Source organism: Xenopus laevis, chromosome 7L (genome assembly GCF_017654675.1).
Source record: "Xenopus laevis strain J_2021 chromosome 7L, Xenopus_laevis_v10.1, whole genome shotgun sequence".
In the NCBI taxonomy this organism is placed as follows: domain Eukaryota; kingdom Metazoa; phylum Chordata; class Amphibia; order Anura; family Pipidae; genus Xenopus; species Xenopus laevis.
The window spans coordinates 82600751-82628454 of record NC_054383.1 but is presented as its reverse complement, the minus strand read 5'-3'; the positions used below and the strand labels follow the sequence as shown (position 1 = coordinate 82628454).

At 38.1% G+C, this 27704-nt stretch overlaps 1 protein-coding gene across 5 annotated transcripts; it reads right to left on the bottom strand.

The window, feature by feature from the left end:
• Positions 1 to 209: 209 nt before the first annotated feature.
• slc37a4.L (solute carrier family 37 member 4 L homeolog) lies at positions 210 to 27704 on the bottom strand. Of its 5 annotated transcripts, none has more exons than XM_018224380.2 (11): positions 27615 to 27704; positions 20833 to 20888; positions 18941 to 19119; positions 13299 to 13531; positions 9378 to 9621; positions 6065 to 6226; positions 4913 to 4998; positions 4344 to 4457; positions 4004 to 4069; positions 2629 to 2767; positions 210 to 1725 (listed from the first exon to the last, which is right to left on the bottom strand). In XM_018224380.2, exons 3-11 carry the CDS (start codon positions 19092 to 19094, stop codon positions 1559 to 1561), a joined length of 1365 nt encoding a protein of 454 aa, XP_018079869.1. In that variant the 5' UTR covers positions 19095 to 19119; positions 20833 to 20888; positions 27615 to 27704; the 3' UTR covers positions 210 to 1558.

The following is a 27704-nucleotide window of genomic DNA, read 5'->3' as shown; positions in this document are numbered from 1 at the left end:
TTAAGTCACACATGATAACTTGACTTAGTTGTGAAGCTGCCTCCATTTGTAATAATAGCTGGATATTCTCCTTACTTATGCTGGGAAGCTTGAAGCATACACAAGTGATACTATTCTCCATAACCATATGTCCATTCCTTGTAAACTTTAAAAGTACTGGCATTTAGACATGCATGCTGCATGTTTTTGAAGGACAAGACAAGAATACATTTTTCAACATGTATTTTAGTTTAATATTATATTAAACGGATAAACCGTATTTCCTACTTCACAGTTTTGTAATTTATTTCAATTTACAAAAACAAAATACATAACTTTAATATTGTAATAGATTGCTGAAAATAGGGCAGCACAGTGCCTCACCTTCATTTTTGCAGCCACATGTTTAATGTAGCTAGTTGGGGAAAAATAAATCTGTTAGACTTGGGAAGTGTTATATTAAGGGTTGGTTCAGTGTTAAATGAGGATAGAAGACAATTTCTGTTTATCACCACAGTATATTGCTACAGTCCTATTTCCTGTAATGCCAAAGCAAATATCTTATAGGTCATGCACTGTCTCAGCGATGGAGAGGAATGCTACAGTGATGATAGTCACTGAAAACAATTAAACTGCAGCCAGCACTTCATCTTTTCCAAGCCCTGGATGTTATGCCTCCAATGAAGCTGCATACTTTGTTGTATTGTATCTGAGATTTCTAAATGCATGAAACACATGATGCAAATGATGAAATGATGCCAGCAGTAAAAGGATTAAGCACCAATATAGCAGTATTAGCACCACAATTAGGCTTCCAGTTATATTCATTACAAGAACAAATCTTCATTCCACAGTCAGGGATCTGAAACATATGACTAATAAGGAAAGGTTTGCCTTCTATTACCAGAAGACTGCAGAGTCCTTCATTCGGTGAATGGGCTGAAAATGTATTGATAAAGGATTCTTGCTGAAATGCATGTAATGTTGCAGCTTGAGTGTAAGGCAATTAATGTGCATTATTACTAGATATCTAGCAATACTGGATTTTGTACAAAAGTATGTTTTGTAGTTTGTTACAGAGGAGAGACCTAATTCAAACTATATGATCACCTGCAGAGAAAAGGTAAGGAGAATAAAGCCTGTCAGTGATAGAAATGAGATAGAAATGAGATATTATATTTCTTTACCAGAAGTGATATGAAATATAAATGATTTTTTTTTCCTCTTCATTCCATTGCTCACTCACATTCATTTCTCCATCCATATGGCTGTAACATTATAGAAAAACTACATGCTTACACTAAGCAGCAAGTTTGGTTACAGTGTTGCTTTTTTGTAGCAGTAATTTTTTCACTACTTCAGGCAGAATGGGGATTTCCAGTGTTAATCTGAAATGGTTTCACTTGGGATTGAAATGGTAAGAGAACATGGTATTTTCTTGGCACAAATCAAGTTCTACAGGTCCTGTTGGAGAAAGAAAATAGAACCCTAAAACCATCCACCCCCTCTTCCCTTTGTGTATAGTCCTTCCATGGTCCTGAGGGGTGTCTGGAAATGTGGATGGTTCAGTCCCCCCAATTCAGTCCGCTTTCTTTGGTAGACGGCCCATCTTGGTTTGTATATTCCGCAGAAAGAAAAATATGATTGTAACAGCTAAGCAGGTAATCTCAGCTGCCCAAAATGCTGTGTCCCAACCATAGTGTTTGGCAACTGTGCTAAATGGGAGTCCTGCTAGGAAGCCACCAACTGCATGAGGAGATAAAGAAAGGAAATTAGTTTAACTCGAGTGCCACACTTAACAGTATGATAAAAAAAACAAAAAAAACAATCAGAATTTGATGATGTTAGGGGGTTATTTTTGAAAGACCGATTTTGAGAGGTTTGTGAGATTTTTTTATACCTCAAATGAACTCACAACTTGAATATTTTCTGATTTAAGAAAAAACTCAGATCATTGAATTTGGGGTTGAAGAACCCTAAAACTCAAGTTTTTGTTTAACCCGAAAATTTGAGTTTTGACTGAAAAAATACCCTTGAAAATGCAAATTTTTCAGGTAACAATCAACTAAGCCTTTGATAAATAACCCCCTTAGTGTAAAGTCCCCAAAACAAATATAAAACTTCTGTGGCATCTGCTCAGTGCATCTGCAGACAAGCCAAATCTGTGTCTGTCTGTGCAGAGGCACAGCAGAGTGAATGGAAGTGGAAAGGAAGCTTCCCTCTGCTTGCTTTTTCTCCATCTCAATTACTTGTTACGTAACCGCAACTATAAATCAGTTGTCCATTTTCTGATTTGTTACTTTGTGAATTATAATTGGAAAAAAAACAATTCAGGCTGAATGTGAGGCTTCAATTTTATTGTTATTGCATAGCTCAGACTTTTCCTATTCATCTTTCATTGTGTCTTCTAATGTGCTTCCTGTTTACTATGGTAGTTAAGCCCTAGCAACCAGATAGCAGTCAAAACCTGAGAGCTGCAATAAAAACTACAACAAGTAGCTTTTTAATGTGCTTACATTTAGGGCTATTTATGACAATATTCTATCTTCTAGTTTGCTGTGGCAACACACCCTCTTAATTAAAGGGGACTCTATCCAGCAATCCTACCCTCCATTATGAACACCAGGTGCCAAGGACTGGTAGACTTACCATTTGCAGAGAGGGCCACAATAGCATGTGATGTCCCACAGAAATTGGAAGGGGCACTCTCATTGGCAATGACTCCAAACAGTGCAATAGGTCCATATGAAGAAAATCCAAATGCAGCTCCCAATATCAAGATCCAGACCTGTGTTTTTGGCAGGAGATAGATTACTATCACTAGAAAATGTAAAGGTGTGCACAGGGCAATGTACAGTAAGGTATTCTGAGATGATACATGATCCACTCAAACCATGCTCACGTCAGTAAGCCCTGTAATCCCTGTCCCTTTCACAACCTACAAATCACACTTTTCCCATTTTTGGGCCACCCCAAAGGAGCCTGAGTGTAGAACCCCATGTACTTCCCTGAAGGTGGTCTGTCGAGGAGTTATGGTTCAATATCTTCTATTAGTAGCAATTTAACTGCTATTTTGGGGTCAGGATGATTTACCCCCCCAGTCCCAATAAGGGTGTCTTCCTGATTATTCAATTGTTGAGCTTTTGTATTTCTGCAAAGGTTTCAATTTCTATTTATTTTTGACTATTTTTCTAATTTTTCATGTCTCCCTGGAGCAGCTCTGATAAGCGAGGGGGTCACTGACTGTTCTAATTTGATTCAATTCTTATCTTTGGCGATGCTGAGTATAATTGCACAAAGTTCACAAACAATTGCCTGTAGAACACTGGCCTTCCTGTGTTCATTGACTTCCAGCTCTAAAATAGTGCTGCACTGTGTTGGCCTGCAAGGCATAACATTTTGATAATCCCTTATATAACCATATTTTGCATCAATCATAATTACAATTAGAAAGAAGAACTGGTTTCTAAAAAATAAAAAAAAATTCCAAGCCCAAGATTGGTTTACTTAAGTGACTCATCCAATGTGCAGCCACTTATCTAGGCCCAACTAAGCCTGGCAATTGATAGCACAGAATACAGAGCCTGGGTGGAGGAAAGAAGTTAGAAGCTAAGGAAAAAGAGTAACAGAGCGTAGTCTATATACTGTCTAAGTGTAGTCTGTATGTACCATTAACACCAACATAAGATTTACTTGCAGAATACAATTACTGTGTATTGCCTATTCATTACTACAGGCCAGCCTTAAAATGAAGCAGGGAAGAAATTTTCTGGAAGGTGACATCTCAGTAAAGCACCAAGGTCTGAGGCAGACTCACTGGCTGACACAAAGCAAATTAAAATTGAGCCTGTGTACAAATTATGTTATTTATATAAATATTCATGTATAAAACTTATATTATTTGATCTTAGTGTGCTTTCAATGGTGTTTTATTATGGTAATTCTAACAAGGGCTAGTATAGCTATTAATCTTGCAGTGGTTAAAACTATAGAATGTGTTTAAAGGGAAAGCAGAGACAGAAACCTCTTGTTCGGTGATACCAGCCATTTCTGCAAGAGGATGGAGAGCAAAAGACCAAATCCCTTCAACCTGATAGCAAGAAGAAAAAAAAAAAAAAGAGAGTAGACAGTGAAGATTTCAAGACAAATAGCAAATAATCTATGTGTACCAGACAACTTACAATTCAGGGATACCTACAATAAATGTATGTTGCATCTATTTAATTTAAGTAAATTACAATCACTGAAGACTTTCAAGCTGTATTTTTTAGATGTGCCCCTGATGTGGTGGCCTGGTAACCCTTACATAGGCAGAAGATATTTTAAACACCAAAAAAAAAATCCATAACCAATACACGTATTACCTTTGAAGATCCTGCAGTGACAGTAACACGAAACAAGTACAGAGATACAGCCATTCCAGCCATCATAGAGAGGAGGAGACCATGGCGAGGATTACCATGATTTCTCAATCCCATCTAAAAATTCAACAAGTTGGATTTAAGAACTTTGCTAGAAAAACTCACATTTTATTGATGTTAAGAATAAAATACATTTTTCTAACTTGTTAGCCTGGGGTCTAAGGTTAATAATTATATTCACGAGAAGATGACGAACACATTGGCACCCCAGTGGATATCACTTTAATACTTACGCCTTAGCCCTTACCACACATGGCATTTCTTCCACCAACACTTCATAAATGCTAATCAGTTTTAAACCCGTCACAGGAAGACAGGAAGTAATATGTTCTGCCAGTCACCGCACACAGGTGGATTTTGGTCAGAAAATGCAAAATTTTAAATATTGCCACAGATATGCACACCATGAAATACTTGAAATGATATCCTTAGAAATATATTGTACTTCCCCTTATAAGTTCCTTTCCCTATAATGCTTAAACCAACTAGCTTACTCCTTAATCATTTCTTACCTTAGCTACAGCTCGATCAGACAACAATCCAGCTGCAATACTGCCCACCAAGCCGCCAACCTCCAGCGCGCTCATGTATGAGCTACCTATAATCAAGAGAACAGTAAAAATAAGTTAAGATTTAGGACCACACATGACAAAAAGTAATTGGGAAACTGGATGTGGCCATACTGCTCTACTGCTTGTCTTGAAAAGTGCAGTTTCATATGATCCTAGAGAGGCAGTTCTGGGTTGCAAGGAGAAACATATCGGCTTTAAAGAGACAACACCTTGATATTGCTGCATAAAGTAAGTCTCATACAGGTAGCATACGTAGCAGGACAAATACTCCTGCCTCCACAAGACTGACAAGGATATCCAAAGCTTTAACAGGAGAAAACCTATTTTTTCAAAACTTTCTCCAATATCCAGTTCTTGTCTAAGGTCTGGAATGCAAGATAAACAATGTACTACCCACTGAATAAACTTCTATAAAACTCTGTTTGTTGCCTAAAGATGTTCTGGCTATATGGCTTACAGTGTAAGGGTAAGGACACACGGGCAGATTCGTGACTTCAGAAGTGCCGTGAGTGCCATCATGCTGGCGATTTTTCATTATAGCCGGCAGGAAGGTAGGGGAAGGCAGTTCAGGGAGATTGTCGCCCCAAAGAAGAGGCAATTTGTCGCGGGGTGATTAATCTCCCAGTGTGCTATTACCCTATGGAAATCCAGCAGCTGTCTGATGGCAGAGGATATCCATTACATTAGAAATCCAGTCACTCCTGTGAGACTCTATATTACCATATATGCCACAATTACACAAACATTACAGGCAATATATAGCAGAACTGTGCTGCTTTCACTCTGGGATCAGCTTGGTTTTTGGAGAAATGTTAAATAAATCAGCCCAAGTCACAAGTTCTTAAAAAATATTCCTTCCATATTTGCATATGAGACAATAATACACTGGTGCATTCTTGTTCTTTTACACAATTTGTCCCCGTTAATATGAAGAGGACAGTTAGCAACTCATCCCTTGGGAGCAAGATAACTTATGAGTTACCAAGTTCCTCTTTTTTTTTGTTTCTTAAAGTACTATTTACACTTGGCTATAGTTTCAGCATTGGCTATTACACGTACAGGGAGGTACAACGAGGTGACTAGTTCCTTTACCTATCAGGGCAGATTGTCCTTTGTCCTGAATAAGAAAAAGCTGTCCCCAGTCTGTACAGCAGGTTTTTACTCCAAATACCACTAGGTATCCAGCACACAGTAGCCAGAGGTATGGGGATAGCAAGAACTCCTTCAGTGTTGTTTCATCACCTGACTGGGAAGCTGGGGGGAAAAAAAGGAAATGTTTGATAATTATGTAACACTGCATATAAGATGGTGCTCAGGATGAATTTACACAGTATTCAAAAATAATTAAAAAAAATACAGGATTACTTATGTAAGCATTCAAAAAGTAGTTTAATGCACAGTACACACAGTAGATAATCTCCACATTATTAAAAAAAAAAAAAAAAAAGCAGTGTTTATTTGCAGGCTGTACATTTCAGAATCCAGGCACTGTTTTGAGAATCCAAACTGAATTCAAACACTTAAAATCACGTTACTTTAAAGCTCTGGACAACCGAGTTTTTTGCTTATAATCGATCCAATTCTTTTTAGCTTTTCTCAAATTTTAATATGCATGGTAAGGGTTCAGTATTTTGTGAAGGCCTCTTTATTCTGTGAAATCCAAAAATGATAGATTTGGTGCATCCCAACTTTCCAAGTTATTCTCTGGAAAATAAATATTAGATCCTTGTCATCAAGTAGTTGTAAACATGGCCTTGGATCTAAAATCATCAGTCTGGATTTGTTCTTGGTTCTTTAGCATTGGGGATGAAATCACAAAGAAACCAAAGATCATTATAAATGGCAGGGAGTTTTAGAGAGATACTGACACCATCTACCATAAAATTGACTTTGCACGCTTCTTATAATTTTGCCATAAAGTATTTGCCCAGTGCTGTTAAATTACCTATCTTACTCCCTGTTATCGCCTATGAGGGGGCTGCCATATTTGTGGAGGAGGCAGAAGTCCGTTAGCATCAGCATGACCTATAGGTAACTTTTAATGTTCATTCATATTTTAAAAATTATTTTTTTAGTGTCAGTATCACTTTAAGGAAAGAGTACTTTTGAATTCCCTTAATGATGCGGTAAGTGCAAAAATATGCTGCTTAATTCTTTTGAAAAAAAACAAACTATTTGGCATGATTCACACGGTGTCAGGAAAAGAGTCTTTACAAATATTTATTTCAAAGCCCATGTGAAATGTGCCAGACAGTACAAGCATGACCGGACTCTTCATGGAATGGAATGGAGCAATTAAACCACGAGGAAAGACTATCAAATTTTAGTGTTGCTTTCTCTGAAGAAAAGGTGCATGAGTAGGAACATGATACTCTTTATAAATGTTAGAAGACACTATAGAGCCAAAAGGTCCCAACAGTTTGTACTTGAGAACCACATTCAAGTAGAAAGTCTAGGAAAGTCAAAATAATGTGAACACATTTCCTAGTGGTTGCGAAATGTTGGCTATGGTTGGTTGTTTCCTAGCCCCATTTGGCTTGTCAGCAGTCTCTGTTTGGTAGAAAACTTCAAGACTTGCCTTCAAGTCAGGCCTGTAAAAATTAGCACCAGCTTCGAGGCCACTAGGAGGAACACACCCACTTGGTTTTAAAAACCCCAGTCTAGACATAGAAGTAAGTAAAGCTGTAATGAAACTTACACTCAAACCCCCAGTTGAAGGCTTAACACTTGTCATGCCTGATGGGAGCTGATTGAAACAGTCCCTCACACTTCCTTTTAAAAAACACTTCCTTTTATCAAAACATGTGAAACAGGTGCAACCATATATCAAAGCCATGAATGAAATGTGCTGTAGCAGGATGTACTTGCATAGGCACTTCTTATTAGTGGTGCCTTTCCATCTGAAAATATATAAAGACAAAGCAACATCCAAGATGGTGGCAACGAAACATGTTGTTTACAAGCCACTGAAAAAATTAAATAAACAGTCCAAGGGTTTTAAAGTAAATACTTACAGCTGACCATGGTGGGTGCACATGCCCCAGACCTTCAGCAGAAGGAGTTTGCACCAGAAATCATCATTGCAGGCTGGCAAATATCAGACCTGGTTGAAAACCAGGAGCCATAACCGTTCCGTTTACAAGCCGGTGGTTGAGGATTATTATTCTTATTTATATAGTGCCAACATATTCTGCAGTGCTTTAGGGCATGTACACAAGGCACTGCGGAGGGAGTGCTGGACGAAATGCATTCAATTCTCTTTTCTGGGGCTGTACTCACATAAGCACTGAACACAGATGAAACGCAAAATGATGCCTTTAAAACTAACAGCAGGGAACGCAGGGCAAACCACCCATGTGTACGAGCCCTTACAGAGAAGCTTGAAGACAGCCCTGCAAAAAGGTTGAGGTGCTAGATAATGCAATCAATATTTTTAAAACAAAAAAAAAACCCTAATATACATTAGCAAAATAAAAAGGCCTTATGCTAAAAAAATATTCTGCCTGGTTTAGTAAATAAAAACGAATATCTATACAATTTGAAGCCAGACTGGGGTAGGGTTCCATACCTTTAGATACTTCCAGTTCCATCATGCCTTTTGAGCACAATTCACATATCTTGAACCTGTATACAGGCCTCCACTGTTTAAAACTTGTGTTACGGGACCCCTAAAAATGTTGTACTGGGTATTCGGGGACACAATTTGCCACATCGGAGATAGCTTATAATAAATGGCAGTCCCTTCTCCCTACACAATTTGATTCAACCGATATGTGAAGGGTCCGAATACTTGATGTATACTTCGGCTTATACTTAAAGGCCAAGTCAACCCCAAAATAAAAAATTGGCAAAAACATAATTCTAAGCAATTTTCCAGTATACATGTTATTAAAAATGTTCAGTGCTTTTAAAGTTAATCATAGAAACAATTGCTATCGAAAGCAGTATTTGCTTAACTCATGCTTGTTACATTTTAAATGTTGCAAAAGCCTTAGTTCCCCAGCAAAGACAGGTCTGTTAATCAGCTGCCTTGTCTTACATTGTATCAACAGTCGGATCCACCAGGGCGGACAACAGAAAGCAAACACTGCTTTCAATTCATATACGAATAACTTTAAAACAACAGAAAATCTGTAATAAATGTTGCAAAGTTGCTTAGAATCAGGTTTTCTTTAATAACGCAACAAATCTTTGGGTTGACATTCCCTTTAAGAATACCCACAAACAACTTTTTTTGTACAAAATTCTTTGAATAAGCATATAAACAATAATAATTGGGAAAAAAAATATTTAAGTATTGTTTGTAATCCATCAACATCTAAAAGATCAGAATAGTTTAGCAAGACACTTATAACTGCAGCAGCCATTCAACTGGAAAATTGTATATTTATTAATCACCACTTACCTTGTTTTCCTTTTTTGGGCCCAGGTTCTATGTTTTTCAGCCCCACATCAGAAGGCTCATTCTTGATCAGTATAAGACAAAAAACCGAAGCTCCCACACAGATCAGGCCAGAAAAGGACAAGGTGGATCTCCAACTGTAACTGGCAGCTACCAAAGTGGCAATGATGGGGCCAAGACTGCCTGCCAAATTCATACTAGTCGAGAGCACTGCCCACCAAGTGCCAAATTGGGAGGGTTCAAACCACTGAAAAATATGAATGCCAAGGGAATAGGTAAAAGGGCTAAAAACTATTATTAAGTGCCTTATAGCTAATGTACTTTCTCAGGTTGATCTCTACACACACATCGTCATAGGTTTTTTTTTTTTTTTAAACTTTACTTTTTGCACAAAACTAAATCAATGCAATGGTTCATTCTTGTGCAACAGTGGATTGTAATACTGTGTTATTGCTATATTACAAACCCTTCACTATAAATAGACTTTTAGACTGTAAGCCCTACGGGGTAGGGTCCTCCATCCTTTTGTCTCCTTAACACTGAGCACTTAATCTTAAAGCATTCCTAAGTAAAAATAGCAACTGAACTGCATCTTGGATAAAATACAGTTACTATATTTTATATATAAGTATATATATATTTATATAATAAATATATATTTTTTAAAGTCTTTCAACCCATTTACAGTCATCGACACTACTCTGTGTAGACTGAATATTTTATTAATAAAGCCTGAATATTTTATTAATTAAGCCTGAATATTTTGTTAATAAAGCCCTTTAATAATAAAATATTCAGTTTTATAATCACTATTTCGCATTGAGTGGATAGTATACGTGAGCCCTTTGTACCAGACTCCGGACCGTAGAGGAACTACAAACTGAAGATCGTATCTTTTCGCAAAGAGCAGAGACGCTGCTCTAACCTACCCCCCTTCCAGCAGAGACTGCCCATTGACACCCATTGATTGTACACGTTCCGGCATTAATGCTCTATAAAGCTTTATCTTTCAGATATTCTAATATCGGATGTCTCTACCTCTACGTGCGGTATCAACCGCGATAGGCCATTCAACAAGAGGATATCTTGTCCAGCTATCTTTGAATACATTCTGAAAAGAGCATACTACACTATCTGCTGTATTTTTACATCTAGGTATCAGTAAAAACACGTATCATTCCCAAGCGCACTGAACACTATATACTTATTTAACTTTTGACTGTGGACCAGTGGATCCACGATTTTCCTCGGTGCTGCTGATTTTCACTAATTGGGACCTTGCGCAGAGCTCGCACCTGACTGCTGCTGATAACTAAAGAAACAGATAGTTAAGTGGCATATTAAAGAATCTTCTCAAACTGGAATATATGTTTAAGTAAATATTGCCCTTTTACATCTCTTATCTTGAACCACCATTTCTTGATGGTCTCTGTGCTGCCTCAGAGATCACCTGACCAGAAATACTACAACTCTAACTGTAACAGGAAGAAGTGTGGAAGCAAAATACAGAACTGTGTTTGTTAATTGGCTCATGTGACCTAACAAGTATAGTTTGTTTAGTTTGTTTGGTTTGCTTGTGTGCAGCCTGAATCCATGATCCCAGGGGGCGGCCCTTATTTTTTTAAATGGCAATTTTTTTTTTATTTACCATTACCCAATGGAACATAATGCTAAAAAAGTATTATAATGAAAATGGTTTCTTTACATGAATGAAGCAGGGTTTTACATATGAGCTGTTCAATGCAATATATTTTTAGAGAGACCTACATTGTTTGGAGGTATAGTTTTCCTTTAATTGTTGGCAAATGTGTTTTAGATGTATATAATCCCTTTAACTATCTATCTGAAATTGTGCATTCTGCAATGCCTGTTCTCATAATGACAGTGCCTTCTGGGCCAAGTTGACAAGATATTACTTTTAAACAAGACCAAGTCACTCATCACATTTATTATGAGGTAAAGTTTATTGTAATATTATATTGAATGGGTCAGATGATTATATCTACTGTTCCTGCATGGGTGGACCTGATAATCCAAGTCAACTAATTAAGTCAATAGAAAGCTCAAATCCATTATGTCTAAATTCTGTGGTATGGAGGGTCAGAATTTTTCTGGTCTTTAGCAGTGTAGGGCAGATAATGGAAGCCAGCGTTGACCACTTTTTTTTTTTCCCCCAAACCATACCCACTTTAAACCACACAATTTTATCACAGGAAATGTTATGTCAAGACCCACTTTAATGATGTTAGCACACCAAAAAAAAACAAATGGTTGGTGCTCACTGCAGGGATATTACACGTGAAAAATATTTATGTCATATAAATACATACCCTTAAAGGGGAAGTAAATCTAAAATTGAATAAGGCTAGAAATTATGAATTTTGTATACTAAACAAACATGAACTTACTGCACCACAAGCCTAATCAAACAAATGATTTATGCTTTCAAAGTTGGCCTCAGGTGGACAGCATGACACACACACAGTGCCAGCATAGGGCAAGCAGTGTATGACACATACAGGCAGAGTTGGAAGTACTGCACACACAGGTAGAGTAGAGCAGGCACAAGCAGACCAGGGTGGGAGACAGGGGAACCACTCAGTACATACTGTACAATGACTGTGCTACTCCTACAGGCTATATGCCATACAGACTTTGTGAACTTTGTGTGAACATGATAGGGTATTACAAGTGTGAACAATGCAGGGCTTTTACAGCCTAAATCTGAGGTGGGAACAATGCAGGGGCCAGTAGATCTCAGTTCCAATACCTCTTGAAGCTAACAAAAAAGTAAGCAATCAAAGCAGCCAGACTTTAATGGAGGGTCAGACAAGGAGGAGGGAGCTCCAGTTGGACAGCACTGCATTATGGTATTTCCTGAAAGACCAAGTACATTTTAGTATAGAAAATATAGCCTATTCGCACGTTCTAACAAAAGCTTCCTTTCACATTACTCCAAAAACTATTTTAAGGACAGCATTAACAGGAAAACTTTCCCTGTATGAAAGGAAACACTGTCCCTGTATGAAAGGAAGCTCTGTGAGTTAAGGGAAGCTCTGTGAGTTAAGGGAAGCTCTGTGAGTTAAGTCACATGAGGAACATTAAGAATATTGGGGTTTGAATGTTACCATTCCCATCCTTTTGCCATATTCATAGAAGGTGCAAAAATTGAAATGTGAAATTCAGTCTATTGACTTAAAGGAGAATTCAACCCATTTGTAAAAAACCGAGTACCCCCCACCCCAGGTAGACCTTCCTCCCCCCCAGGCTAACTGCCCCCCAGGGGAAATGCCCCATACTTTATACTTACCCTCGGCACAGATTCTGCCAGTGGAGATCGGTATTTCGGCACATGCGCAGTTTGCGACAACTGCGCATGCGTGAAGTTACACGGAAATTGCAGATCTCACAGTCAGCTAACCGAGGACTCAGAAGATGGATGTGTGGAACTCCGCTGGCAGAATCTGCGCCGAGGGGCAAGTATAAAGTATGAGGCATTTCCCCGGGGGGGGGGGGCACTCGGTTTTTTACAAATGGGTTGAATTCTCCTTTAAGCAGCATTTTCACAAAATGTACTAAGGTACTTTTCATACCCAGGCAGTGGAAATGCTTAGTTGCTGTCCTCTTCTATCAACACAGCATACAGAGACTGAAAGCATAGCAGCCACTCCTTGTTCATACCAGATGACAAATAAAATAGACAAATCTAGCCTTTGAAATGTTTCATAATACCTAGAGCCAAGGGAAGTCTCAGAGACATTTCTACAATTGATTTTTAGAGGTGTTTTTCTGTAAAAAGTCTTGCTTTGCTGCATAAAAATTAATATGGGTAGCAAGAAATCATAGCACTAGGGTGGTTTACCTGCAACCTTATTTTGTCTTAAACATACATTAATACAATATATGATAATATACTTTTCTTACCTTACGCAGGACTTTTCCACATGGTGGCCAACCGAGTCCTTGAGCCAGTCCATTAAAAAACCAGAGAATGGCAAAAACAGATACACTGGAACTCCAGGAAAATACTACGTTTACCAGACCCACCAAGCAAAGGCCAGAGGAAAACAGCCATCGAGCACTCATCTGATCAGACAGAACTCCACTAATAAACTTACTGATGGCATATGCTGCAGACTGGCTGCTGGTGATGAGACCTGCAGTGATTAAACAATCATAGTATTACAATGTGTAAAGAATGAGGTTGATGGCTTTTGTAGCGTGTTGCAGGATTGCTGCTTTTTCTTCCTTTAAAAATACAATACAAGCTAAACTCTTTGGTGGGCAATTTCTTAGGCAAGTAACACGGAAACGAAGACTTATTTTAAAATCCCCTAAAATTACTCTAAACAGTCCCCAGATTAAAGGAACAGTAATATCAAAAAATGAAAGTGTATCCAATTAAGTAAAATATAATGTAATGTTGCCCTAGTTTTCTTCAGAAAGACTATTGTAGTTTATATAAATAAGCTGCTGTGTAGCCAGGAGCCAGCCATTTAAAGGAGAAAAGGCACAAGTTACATAGCAGATACCAGATAAGCCAAGTAAAATACCATTGCATTCTATACAGTTAATCTGTTATCGGCTATGTAACTTGTGCCTTTTCTCCTTTATTCCAGCTTGAATGGCTGCACCCATGGCTTTTACTTTAAAACACTTTCATTTGTTGGTGTTACTGTTCCTTTAACATACCTTTCTCCCTCAGTTTAGTCTTATTTATTTATTTTTTTATAACAAGAAGCTGAACTTTAGCCACGTTCTTTTCTAGTGTGAAGCTCCACCCCCTGAACTCTCATATGTCCTCTATGAAGAGCTCAAAGAGGTGCCTTCTGGCAGGTCATATTTCTATTGGAAAAGAGGCAGTGATCATGCACATCTTTGAGGTCTTCATAGCTAGAGTGAGAGGAGAGCTCAGGGGGCAGAACTTCACACTAGACAAGGAAGCAATAAAATGTACCATCTGCCATTGTCCAGTCATTGGATTCCAAGAAATGTTTTGTTTGTAGGTGGATGAGCAGAACGTTTTGTGCTATTAGCCTGAATCTTGCAGAATCCAAATAATCCATGACGCAATTCTCCTCTAAAACTTGTCAATAAATGACAAAAGTTACGGATTTGTGATGGGATTTCTAAGTGAATTAAAACTATCCCAACACACTTTAGACATTCTCTCTGTTTTATCAGACATGTAGCTATCAGTTTGAAATGGACTACTGCTCAAGATCAAATCTGGATGAAACTGTGACACTGCACATACTGTAAACATCTAAAGCAGTGATCCCCAACCAGTAGATCGTGAGCAACATGTTGCTCTCCAACCCCTTGGATGTTGCTCAAAGCAGGTGCTTATTTTTGAATTTCAGACTTGGAGGCAAGTTTTGGCTGCATTAAAACCAGGTGTACTGCGAAACAGAGCCTCAATGTAGATTGAAAATCCACATGTTCTTGGCACCCCAAGAACATTTTTTCATGCTATTGTTGCTCCCCAACTCCTCCTACTCTTACTTCTGAATGTTGCTCATGGGTTCAAAAGGTTGGGGATCCCTGATCTAAAGGATCCATTATCCATACCAAAATTTCTGTCATTGACAGCTTTTCAAGTCAACTTCTAACTCTTTGCAGACAATTTTGACATAATACATTTTGATTTATCCCTTTAAGAGCAACAAGATATGTTAAAGTGATATGTGCCCTTTAGATTATATATTACAGTTTGTGGTCAATGGGAAGGGGCAACCTCTCTACAGGTCTTTAAGGGTTAGTTCATATTTAAGTGGTAGACTCAAACATGGTATTTTATTGTATAGTAATGTTAATGTGATATCCGAATGATCAGGCTACATTTGTTAAAGGGGAACTATCACGAAATTTTAATATAAGCTTCAGCATACTGAAATAAGAAACTTTCTAAATACAATCAATTAAAAATTCTTAAAATTCAAGTTTATCTTTACTATTCCTCTCTCAGCATCTGTTTCTCTTCATTCTGTCTTCATGCAGCAGTTGGGTGTCAGATGAATGATCCAATATATCTTATAGAGGGGCTCCTTTTGTCTAGAAGATGTATTAGAGCTCACTCTATTAAAATCACCAGACATCATGTCTCTATACATGCACAATTTGTGCAAAAGGCAGTTATTTTGTTCGAATTTGTTTGTACCGGGATCAGTATTTGAGTGAGCTCTAATACATCTGCTAGGAAAGGAAGCCCCCCATAAGATATATTGGATCTGTCAGTGATTATCTGACACCCAACTGCTGCTTGAAGACAGAATGTGAAGAAACAGGTGCTGAGAGAGGAATAGTGAATATAAACTTGATTATTTCAGAAACAAAAGCAAAATGTTTAATTGATTATATTTAGAAAGTTTCTTACTTCAGTATGCGGAAGCTTATATTAAATTTTCATTTTCACTATAGTTCCCTTTTAATGTAATTTACCTCAGGTTACCATTAGACCAATTTTCACACTTAGTACTTTGCATTTTAAGGTTTGACTAATAATGCATTTTGTGTTTAGTATGCTTTCATGCAGACACTAGGCCATGCCAGCAGATAGACTCTCTCATGAACCCAATTGTGCAACTTCCCTGTCACCTTCACCTACAGGAAAGTACAGAAAATTCAAACTGCTTTGCCAGCATTTCATGCAGCCTGTCGTACAGGCACATACCAGAGGCATGATAAGTGAGGTACATCTGTATGCTCTTAACTAAAATAGTTACATTGAATCTAATCACTTCAGTTTGACTCAGCAGCTATGATATTCTGATCCTGGTCTGCTCACCCACTTGTTGCAAAGACACATCTCACTCTTTACATGAGCAAATTTCATCTGATTCGACTAATTTCATCTGGATCAGGCAACACAATTATTTTATGCAACCCTAGTTTAGATCTGGCCACACATTGATTCGGCCTGTTAAGTTTGTCTATGCACTCTCTAAATCAGTGATCCCCAACCAGTAGCTCGTGAGCAACTTGTTGCTCTCCAACCCCTTGGATGTTGCTCCCAGTGGCCTCAAAGCAGGTACTTATTTTTGAATTCCAGGCTTTGAGGCAAGTTTTGGTTGTATAAAAAGCAGGTGCACTACCAAACAGAGCCTCAATGTAGGTTAACAATCCACATAGGGGCTACCAAATGGCCAATCACAGCACTTCTTTGGCACCCCAAGAACATTTTTCATGCTTGTGTTGCTCCCCAACTCCTTTTTTCTTCTGAATATTGCTCATGGGTTCAAAAGGTTGGGGACCCCTGCTTTAAATACAGCAATATTTTTATATAGTGTTATAGTGTCAATTACTCCATACACACATTCACTGAACATAGGACACTGATTGCCCTGGTCAGTTGTGGCTTTGTTAGCATGAAATAATCAGTTTGTGTGTGGCCAACTAAAGGGCCAAGTACATAAATGAGTATAGCTTTTGCCAGCAACAATTGCTTGGCACTGGATGCATAGAACCTTCCTCATTATCCGTGAAGCCAGCCCAAAAGCAAAGGGATTTGCTGCTTCTGATGCACTGTGCAAATTAACAAGAGTAATGGCACACAAATGCTTTTGCCTATTAAATGTTCTGATGCAATCTGCAAAAAGCCTAAAGCTGGCCATACATGGGGAGAACTGCTCGTTATCTCCCACATATGCCCACCTTGAGGGCACCTTGATATTGGGCTGATCTTATCACGAGGCCTAGGGTCCAATGATCAGATCACAACGAGAAGAATACAGACAGTCAGATCAAGGACTGCATCGATGTGGTCATCAATCAGACTGGATTTTTTAGACCCGCCCGATTAAAATCTGTCTGATTTTCAGCAACATATCGATTGGGGAAGCCTGTCGGAGGGAACCATACACTGCTCAATAAGCTGCTGACTTAATCTGTTGGCAACTGATAGTTGTCCGTCTAAAGGGGCCTTAAGGCTTTGGGTCAACTATCGTGATTTTTGTGTCTTGATTTTTTTTCCCTTTTCATGTGTTGTTAGCCTAAAGGTGGCCATACTAATGCAGATTTAAGCCGACGATGAAGGTCCTTTAGACAGCTTTTCTGCCAGTGTGCAGGGAGTTCCGACAGGCTGTCGCCACCGGTAATTTGCCAAAAATCGGGCAGATATTGATCGGCCTTGTTTGTTTTCCCCCTGGGATTGAGGGCCGCATTAGCGCCTATTTTCATCATTGTAATACGATAGTTTGGCCCTAGGGCCGAACAATTAGATTAGCATGATATTGCCCTGTCTGTGGTTGGCATATTGGGGAAAAGTCTGCTCTTTTGGTGACTTTGTAGTTTATGGTGACCATATAGTTTATGGCCACCTTGAGCCTGCTAGGATGTAATCATTGATGCCATTGTGTCTCACTTTCTGGTCCAACCCATAACTGATTACAGCCGATCATCTCTTGGTAGGTAAATCCTTTTATGACATTATCTTAAATAAAGATGAAAGCATCTGACGTAAACAATATCTTCAACTCCAAGGCTAGTTACAAAGAAACAATACAAAATATATCAACAAGTACACAAAACAAGAGCAAACAGAAAGATTCCAACACCACACCTTTTTCCGTTTGAGATATATATATAGAGATAGATATTCACCTGGATTGTATGTCACTAAAATGCACATATTAAGGTAGTGTACTTGGGCTCTGAATGACTTGTTGTTTGTGTATGCATGTGCCCCACAACTGCTGTACCCAGCAGGGGTTTACAATTATACAGTTCAGCTAAACACCAAATCCATCAAAAAGTATTCCTGAACAAAATTCCAATCCTAATTTGTGTATGCAAATGACAACACCCCCTCCCTAAAGTACATACAGGAAAAAAATTACCTTCAGTTGTTCAGGTGTCATGTGACTAAAGGTGGCCATACAGGGGCAGATAAATTTATCTGCCCGGGAATGGGGGCTTTCTACGGTCCTTCCTGTTAGATATCTGGCCACGATTTCTATCGGGAAGGTTTCATTTTTCGCCAACCGACCTGTCTGAGCCATTGCGCCTCAGGCCCTAGGGCCGAATGTTCGGATTACCCCGATTTAGTCCTGCCGTTGGGGAAAGATCCTATCATTTGGCGATGTCGCCAGACGAGCGGATCTCTTCATGTATGGCCAGCTTTAGCTAGGCTTTGGCTGAATCTCAAACCAAAGCCAAGTTTGGGGCATGTCTAACTAAAAGCAGTATCTGACAATTTACATTCTCTGTTCTCCTGGTTCTGACTCCTGAAACAATGTAGCAGAAGCATCTGATTAAAAGACCTGCATAAAAACTGACTTTTGTTTCATTGTTTTAAGAGTCAGACCCAGCGAACAGAAATATATCAACAAATACTTTCAATAAATTTAATTCACAAAGAAAGCTAAAGAAAACATATTTTGCCAAGTTGCCTAAAAGTACATTTTCCTTTATTGTGCAAAAAAAAAAAAAAAACACACACACACACACATTTGGGGGGGGGTGCTTTAAATATTAATTTAAATAAGCACTTAAAGGTTGGAAATATGATGCTTTCATGCAAGCTAGTGAATACACCATCATAGAGGTTATGCACAGAAACCACTTACCTAGATCATCTTTATCCAGTTTTATTTCCTGCATCACAGATGGCATGACAAAGGAGAAGGTCTTCCGATTGAAGTAATAAAGGGTGTATCCCACAAACATTGCAGAAAATATAACTGTACGGTAGTAGCCATAACTCTGTCCCTGCGCTGCCATCTTGCCTTGCACCAGCTTGGAGACCCTAGACGACAAAGGTTGAGCTAAGTACAGAGTGGGCACGTCGTGAAATTTTAAAGCAAGTAAAACTCTTACTGGAATGTGTATATATAGATCTGACCAGCTCAAAAATGCCAAGCCTCTCCCCGGTCAGGAAAGAAGCCACTGTGCAGGTCACTTTGCTAGTTAAACAGCCTAGAATGAGGAGGGAGTTGGGCAGGGACAAACAAGGGGCAGGACTTTACAAGTGTCTTTGCTGAGCAGGTAGTTTGCTCCCTGTTTGCAGTCACAGTTACTAAGGGAGAATGATTAACAATCAGTTGTCACACGTACAAGATATCTAACAGGTTCAGCAATGGAAAGTCAGTGTTCATTAAAACCAACAGAATATCTGACAAAACTCAGCTGACCATGTCATACCCAAAAGCTGTGTCTGCATTGTCCCCTGTGAATCTAAACCTTTTACATTAAAATCAAACATACTACAGCTATATGAGCAAATTCACTCATAGACTTAGTTTCTCTCCCTGATGTGTCTGTAGTTGACGTCAATTGTGGAGGTGGGGCCAAGTCCCGACTGTGGATAAAGGTCTTGGAGACTGTAAGCTTTATTGAGCAGTGTGTGCTTTACCTCTTGTATCTGTTTTGTATGTAATGTATATGCTTGATGTGTACAGCCTTCTATTGTACAGTGCTGCAGGATATGCTGGCGTTTTATAAACAGGTGTTAATAATAATAATAATAATAATAATAAATAATAATAATAAAAATACAAGCCATGCCCCAGTATGTCTGAACAAAGCCCAGTCCCCATGCTAGAAGCTTGGAAAGATCTGGGCAAATGGTCCCACTGTTGTTTAAAACACCTGCTCAGTCCAACCACAGAACAGAACTTGATGAACAGGTTTCAGAGCCCATTCCGCAGTTATTTTGCTTGAAAGAATTAATAATTGGACATGCAATGAAAGATACAGCAACTAACACAGTGATGTCTTGCCATATAAACCTTGTTTGCCGGTCTAAGATTGTTTGAGACATAGTATGTGCACAGCTCTTGAAGCCAATGCACTTTGATTTCTTGCAAGGTCATGTGGACAAAACAAACCAGATAAGCAGCATCTGTTGCTAAATTATTGCTAACCCCCATATATATGGAAAACACATAAACCTTGCAAATGAATGCATAACAAAAAAAAAAGTTCTGCATGTTCATGTACATTTATAGATTATGTCTAACTAGTAAAAAGTCTGATTTATATTCTATATACACTGACATTGCATCAACCTGTCTGCGAACACCCAAGGAGCAGAAATGAAAATGTATGTATTTTCACATAAGAAGACATTTGTTTGGTGGAGAAAACGCATTGTGTTCCACTAGCCTATGGTTCACATATCTGGACTGCAGCCTTGTACCTGTACATGGTCAAAGTCTAAAAACTAGAATGAGGCAGAAATGGAAAACATATAATTGAAAAATAAAAATGGAGACCAATTGCAAAGTTGCTAGAAATAGGACATTCTATATATACTAAAAGTTAAATTAAATGTGAAGCACCTTTAATTCTCTGAACACCAACACATTGACTGTGTATAACTTTTCCATGTTCACAAGTAGTCATTACATGGAATATATTATACAGTGTAGATGCATGAAGGAAGACTAATATGTTTAATGCTCATTCAAAGAAAACATAAAAAAACAATTGGCTGGGGAAGACCTGTAGTATTTATTACCTTGTGTGTGGATCTCCTCAGTTCAGTCAGCTTCATGTAGGATCCCCCTCTCTCATCTGTAATGAGAAAAAGTCACAAATAAGTTAGGCTAAATATAACACATGCTGAGCTTCCGTATTCCACAGGCTAACTGGCAGCGTTGCCAAAATAGCAAAGGGCAAGTGTGAAATTAAATATCAGTACTTAACCCTGTGTGTGAAAGGCATAAGGTTTTTTTGTTGTTGTTTTTTTTTAAATGCCAGGTTAATGCAACAGCAACAAATATGAACAGCAATGAATGTATATTGAAAAGTCAAGGTATAATGCAATATACACAAATTAACTGAATGGAGAAAGCCTTGACTAACTAGTCAGTGATGACTCTTCCTCGCCATTCTGCTCAGACAGCATCCTGCTACTGTATTTTGCTTTTATTACTTCTATGGAAAAGTTCAAATGTATTTCTTTTGCAAGTCTGAAATGATTGTTATTTTCCGGCCATACATACACACAGACAGTATGACCAGTTTTTAATAGGTAGTGATTAAGGTCCCTCTCCTTTCAAGAGAAGCTCTGCACCACCTACAGAAAGAAGAGGAAATTCAAGCCCCAGAATCTGTCTCCTCACCAAGAAACAAGGTGGATGGGGGGGGGGGGGGTATGCATTGAACTGTGAGTCTAATAATTGTTCCCTTAAAATCAGAGACAAACTTCCATGGTTTCCTTTCAATCAGTGGAATTAGTTATGTCTATGTTATAAAATATATTTTTGGATGTTTAGATAGTATTTATGTGCCCAACAGTATGAGCTCATGTCAAAAAGGAGTTCTATTTTCCCTTTAATATGCAAAACTTGATTGCAAAAATCAAAAAGTTATCAAAATTCTTCAATTCAAGTCTGACCCTATATTCCTGTACTTGTTCCATTTGTACATGTTTCAAATGGTACAATATTGGACTGAACTCCTGGGACTAGCAGTGTTTTTATGGGGTTTTTTTCAGTTTTCACATAATTGTATCATTTTTATTTAGTATTTTAACGAGTTCATTTATTGGCATTAATGACATTTTATCAGTTGTGTTTTTTTAAGGATGATGATTTTTGTGCTAGCATATTAGATAAAGGAACAGTAACACCAAAAAATGAAAGTGTTTTAAAGTAATGAAAATATCATGTAGTGTTGCCCTGCACTGGTAAAACTTCACTAATAATACTAATAGTTCATACAAAAAAGCTACTGTGTAGCAATGTCGGAAATTGAAAAAAAGCTATATGGCATAACAGATAACACCATTATGTTCTACAGAGTTTATCTGCTGTGTAACCTGATCCTTTTGTCCTTTGAATGGCTGCCCCCATTGCTACACAGCAGCTTATTTATATAAACAATAGTAGTGTTTCTGAAGCAAACAAACCAGTTTTACCAGTGCAGGGTGTTACTTTAAAACACTTACATTTTTTGATGTTACTGTTCCTTTAAAGTAGTAGTATTTGTCAGAAGGATTAAGGGCCACTTCCTTCTATTTAGCCAAAGTGCCCCTTGGCACTGCGGTTATCAGTTTTTCACAAGATAATTCTGTAAGTGCATTTTAATAACCAATAAATTATTTGTTTGTGTCAATCCACACTTCAAGCATAAAAAATTGTCCTTAAAAGTATATGTTTCTTCAATATGTATAATTTTAGTTTGATATTTATGTTGAACATACTGGTCAATTGTTACATACAACATGTTTTAATATGATATAGGACTCATCTGTTAATTATGCAATGCTATATGCTACAAGATGTACATGACTAAAACATTACGATACTTCCTTGTCTGTAACAAACTACAACCCATTTTCTTTTTCTTTTGGAAAAATAATAAAAATTTATTGAAACAAAAAAAAAGTATATGTTTCTGTGCTTACCCTTTACTACTCATAGAGCTTAGCAAAGGTGGTTGTTAGGGTGTTATTTTGTTATGTTATATCGTGGAAGCACAGAACTGTGAATTGACAGCTGCTGCCGGCCCTCAGCTCAACCCATACAGTTTGCCTTTCTGTGATCTAATAGGGACACTGCAATAAGGTTCAAGTGGCAATCAACAGGGGGTCAAAAGTCATTCAACATTCCACATACCTAAAAGAGGAAAAACATGTTTTACAGTATTTTGCAGTAATTTAGACAAATATAGGGTAGCAGGTCACATCTACACTGGTACCAGTAATACTGGCCAAGTTGGAACTTGGGTGGGTGGGTGGGTGTTGAAGGGGGATGACAGATGAAAAGAGGATGTTCAAGTGTGTGCTATTTCCTGTGGGTGACCCACCATCAGATTTGGTCCTGGTGCTACAGATTAAAATGTTGGGGTCCGGCTATTATGTTAGACATCCAGTCACTCCAGCCTTTATACATTACATTATATTTTTGGCTAACTAACACAGGTATGGGATCTGTTATCCGGAAACCCATTATCCAGAAAGCTCAGAATTACGGAAAGGCTGTCTCCCATAGACTCCATTTTATTCAAATAATATTTCCATTTTCTCTGTAATAACAAAACTGTACATCGTACTTGATGCAAATTAATCCTTATTGAAAGCAAAACCAGCCTATTGGGTTTACTTAATGTTTACATGATTTTCTAGTAGACTTAAAGGGGAAGTAAAGTCTAAAATAGAATAAGGCTAGAATGCTGTATTTTGTACACTAAACATAAACTTACTGCACCACAAGCCTAATCAAACAAGTGATTTATGCTTTCAAAGTTGGCCACAGGGGGTCAGCATCTTCTAACTTTGTAAAACATCTTTGCTAGACCAAGACTTTGCACATGCTCAGTGTGGTCTGGGCTCCTTAGGGATCGTCATAAATTATCAAAATAGCACAAGTCAAATAATAACTGCCAGCTGATACAGCAAGACTAATTAATAATCAGAATAGGCAGACTGTACTGGGTCCTGTGTTGTCATGTAATCTAATGTGGATTTTAGCGTTTTTGTATTGTTTAATATAAACTTTATCCAACTCTGCAGAACCAGTGGCTGCAGCAAAATAATCCTCCAAATAAAATCCCAGTTTATCTTTTTAAATCTGACTGCATGATCTCGGTCTCTGAAGCTAGAGTTGGAAACAGTATAGGGGATGTAAAGCCAAAATAAAATCCAATACAAATCTCTACACAGTCGCCGACTGCTCTACAGGGAAACAAACAAAGCTTCTTGAGTTCTGCATGGCTGGGAAATAAGGCGGGGCTCCCCCTGCTGTTCATAAGTATGATTATTTCCCTGCCCAGCAGTTTGGGACTGTCTGACAATTCCTATCTACAGCAGTAAATGAAGGGAGAATTTCACTGCAGCCAGGTTTCTTATGAAAACAGTACACATTTTTAAATAAAGTATGTTTCTTTTTCATTAAAGAAAGTAAAAATTTGATTTAATTTTTTTGCCTTTACATGCCCTTTAAGTTATAACGATCCAAATTAAAAAAAATCCCCAGGTCCCAAGAATTCTGGATAACAGGTTACATACCTGTATAGTGAAAACATTTTTTTTTTTTCACAGCCTACCTATTTACCCAGTTTTTATTTTTAAATATATTTTAAATTCCTTTAAAGGGGTTGTTCACCTTTAAATTAACTTTTATTATTAACTTTTAGAGAGATATTCTGAGACAATTTGCAAATGGTTTCATTATGTGTTTTTTAAATTATTTAGTATTTTCTTCAACAGCTCCCCAGTTTGATTGCTAGGGTCCAAATTACCCTAGCAACCATTAATTAATTTGAAAAAGAGACAGGAATATGAATAGGAGAGGGCCCAAATAGAAAGTGGATTAATATAAAGCAGTAATAACATTACAGCCTTACAGAACATTTGTTTTGTAGATGGGTCAGTGACCGCCATCTGAAAGCTGGCAAGAGTCAAAAGAAGAAGGCAAATCATTCAAAAACTATAAAAAATAAAATAAAAAAAAGAATGAAGGCCAGTTGAAAAGTTTCTAGAATTAGCCATTCTATAACATACTAAATTGAAAGGGATGGTTCACCTTTACGTTAGATTTATCTTCAAACTAGAATGGAACATAAGTTATGCCTCAGGCCAATAAATTTGTGTTTATATGCAATAGATAGAGTACCTGCCACTGTTTGCGCTACTTCAAAGTTCAATATATTTGGAGCCCTAGGCACAATATTGGTTAAAGGGAGGGGACTGTTACAATCAAAGCACATTCTGTCCAACCTGTCTTTTGAGAACAACAATAACAACTGCTTGTACTTATCTGTATAAAGGTCCAAATCTGTAGATGTTCAAGCAGAAAATTGACAAGCACAGCACTGTATCAAAGGGCACTTAGAGAACAACTGCAGCTGCATATGCATTGGTGCACAACCAATAAGCATGTTCTAATACTAACACACACAGGATCACTCTGACTGCAAATAACTCGGAAGATTTAGAAGATTGTTGTCAGTGCTGAAAAGAAACTCACATTTTACATGCCTCATATTTTTAGTGGTAACCATCATTGATGCTTGATAATAAATATTGGTACATGAAACATTGACCTCCAAGGTTTCTGATATATTAAAATAGCTTAGTTATTTTTCCAGGTTTAAACATGTGCCAGTCGAGAGAAGAGGCGGGAGCAACATACAAATGTGTATAACTCAGACTCAACCATTAACCTTAAAGGGCCCTTAGGGTAGGGCTACACGGGCGTTTTCTGTATGCCAGTGTAGTCCTACCCTAATACAAATATGTTTAATGTGTTTAACGTGATTGAGGAGCAGGTTTAAGCACACCGAAGCACAAGCCAATTCATTACATAGTATCCTGCATGCTACAAGCATTCCTATCTAGGTTTCATGTCCCTTTTACAAGAACAACATGGCTGCTTGAATGGCATGCTACAAGGTAGAAAATGAAAGCAAAACCTGTTTGGTCTCCATGTAGAATTGCACTGGAGCAATGTAGCCCCTATATTTGTGCAGCTATTGATTCTTCAGCATGCATTTTTAATCTAAACACATCAAAGGACCATGTGTACAATGATCTAACCTACCCACCCTAAGAAGACGATTATCATGTTTAAAGGGGTTGTTCACCTTTTAGTGTAATGTAGAGAGTGATATTTGCACTTGGTTTTCATTTTTTATTATTTGTCTTTTTTTGGCTATTTAACTTTTTATTCAGCAGCTCTCCAGTTCCAGTAATCTGATTGCTAGGGCCGAAACTACCCTAGCAACCATGCACTGAATTAGAGACCGAAACATGAACAGGAGAGGGCCTGAACAGAAAGTGGAGTAATAAAAACTAGTCATAACAATACTCTGTAGCCCTACATAGCATTTGTTTCTAAGATGGGATCAGTGACCCCCATTTGAAAGCTTGAAAAACTCAAAAACTGTAAAAAAAAAATAAAAGGCAATTGAAAAGCTCCTTAGAATTAACATACTAACAGTTAAACTCAAAGGTGAACCACCCCTTTAAGGCATCAACGAGTAGGGGTTTCCAGGGGAAAAAATATGGCCCAGGTGCCAAACCTATCAATAAGAGAATCACATTTAAAAAATGTTTGCACTGCCATTATTATAAAAAAATACAAGTGCGTGTAATATACAGTTTATCACAATTGTTTTCACCTTAAGTATAAATTTGTGTGGTTCCTTAGCAAATGATAAAAAACAAACATCAAGCTATTTTAATTCCTTTAACCCCAACCCTTTATTAATAAAAACAATAATAATTAAAAATAACAATTAACTGACCCAAAACTTCACTAGCAGGGTCCAGGCTTTTAAGTCAGTGAAGGGGCAAGTATTTCACCCCCCACCTGCTGCATTACCTTTTGATGCGCTACGGGTGCCCCTAACAATGCTGTACCTCAAAAGAGACTTAAAGAGGTGGTTCACGTTTAAGGCAACTTTTAGTATGTTATAGAATGGCCAATGCTTTTCAATTGGTTTTCATTATTTATTTATTTTTTTACAGTTTTATAGTTACTTGCCTTTTTTTCTGACTCTTTGCAGCTTTCAAATGGGCGTCGCTGACTCCCTTAAAAAGCAAATGCTCTAAGGCTACAAATGTATTGCTATTGTTACTTGATATTCCTGATCCTTCTATTCAGCTCCTCTCCTATTCCAGTGTCTTATTTATAAAAATGCATGGTTGCTAGGGGAATCTCCACCCTAGCAATCAGATATCTTAAAATGCAAATTGAAGAGCTGCTGTATAAAAAACGAAATAATTTAAAAAACACAAATGATAAAAAATGAAAACCAATTGCAAATTGTCTCACAATATCACTCTCTATGTCATACTAAAAGTTATCTCAAAGGTGAACAACCCCTTTAACTAAAAATGCAAAAAAGCCACTGCTGTGGAAAAGTGACGTACACTGCGGGAGAGCCAATCATACTGCTGCAAGAAGAGGCCATTCTGAAAATGCCAGCACTTCATGTCCAGCAGTTAAGCCTTCGTTTCCCTCATACAACGAGCAAAGTGCTGCCAATTACACACGCCCCACCCTGCACTGTCTCTCCTGCCAATGATTATCGGAATTCGTGTGGGTGGCGCCTACACTAGCTCCGCCCCCACAGAAGAGTCAATGGCCATAGGCTGCTTGCTGTCTCTTCCATTATTAACGATAAGCCACAGCTATCAGTCAGGACGGAGCAGGAGCTAAATTGAACAATTGATCCCAATGTCAACCCGTATAATTATTACCACTGAGTGAATACACATGTAATCTCACTGCATTTTACTTGCCGTCTGGCCTACCGCCCAAACATCCCACGTTTCGCGATTTTCTTTACCACAGCCCGCAGTCCCGGTACTCCGTTAAGACCCAGCGCCTTGACTTCTGATGGACCGCTATTCCCGACGTAACTAATCTCATCTCGCGC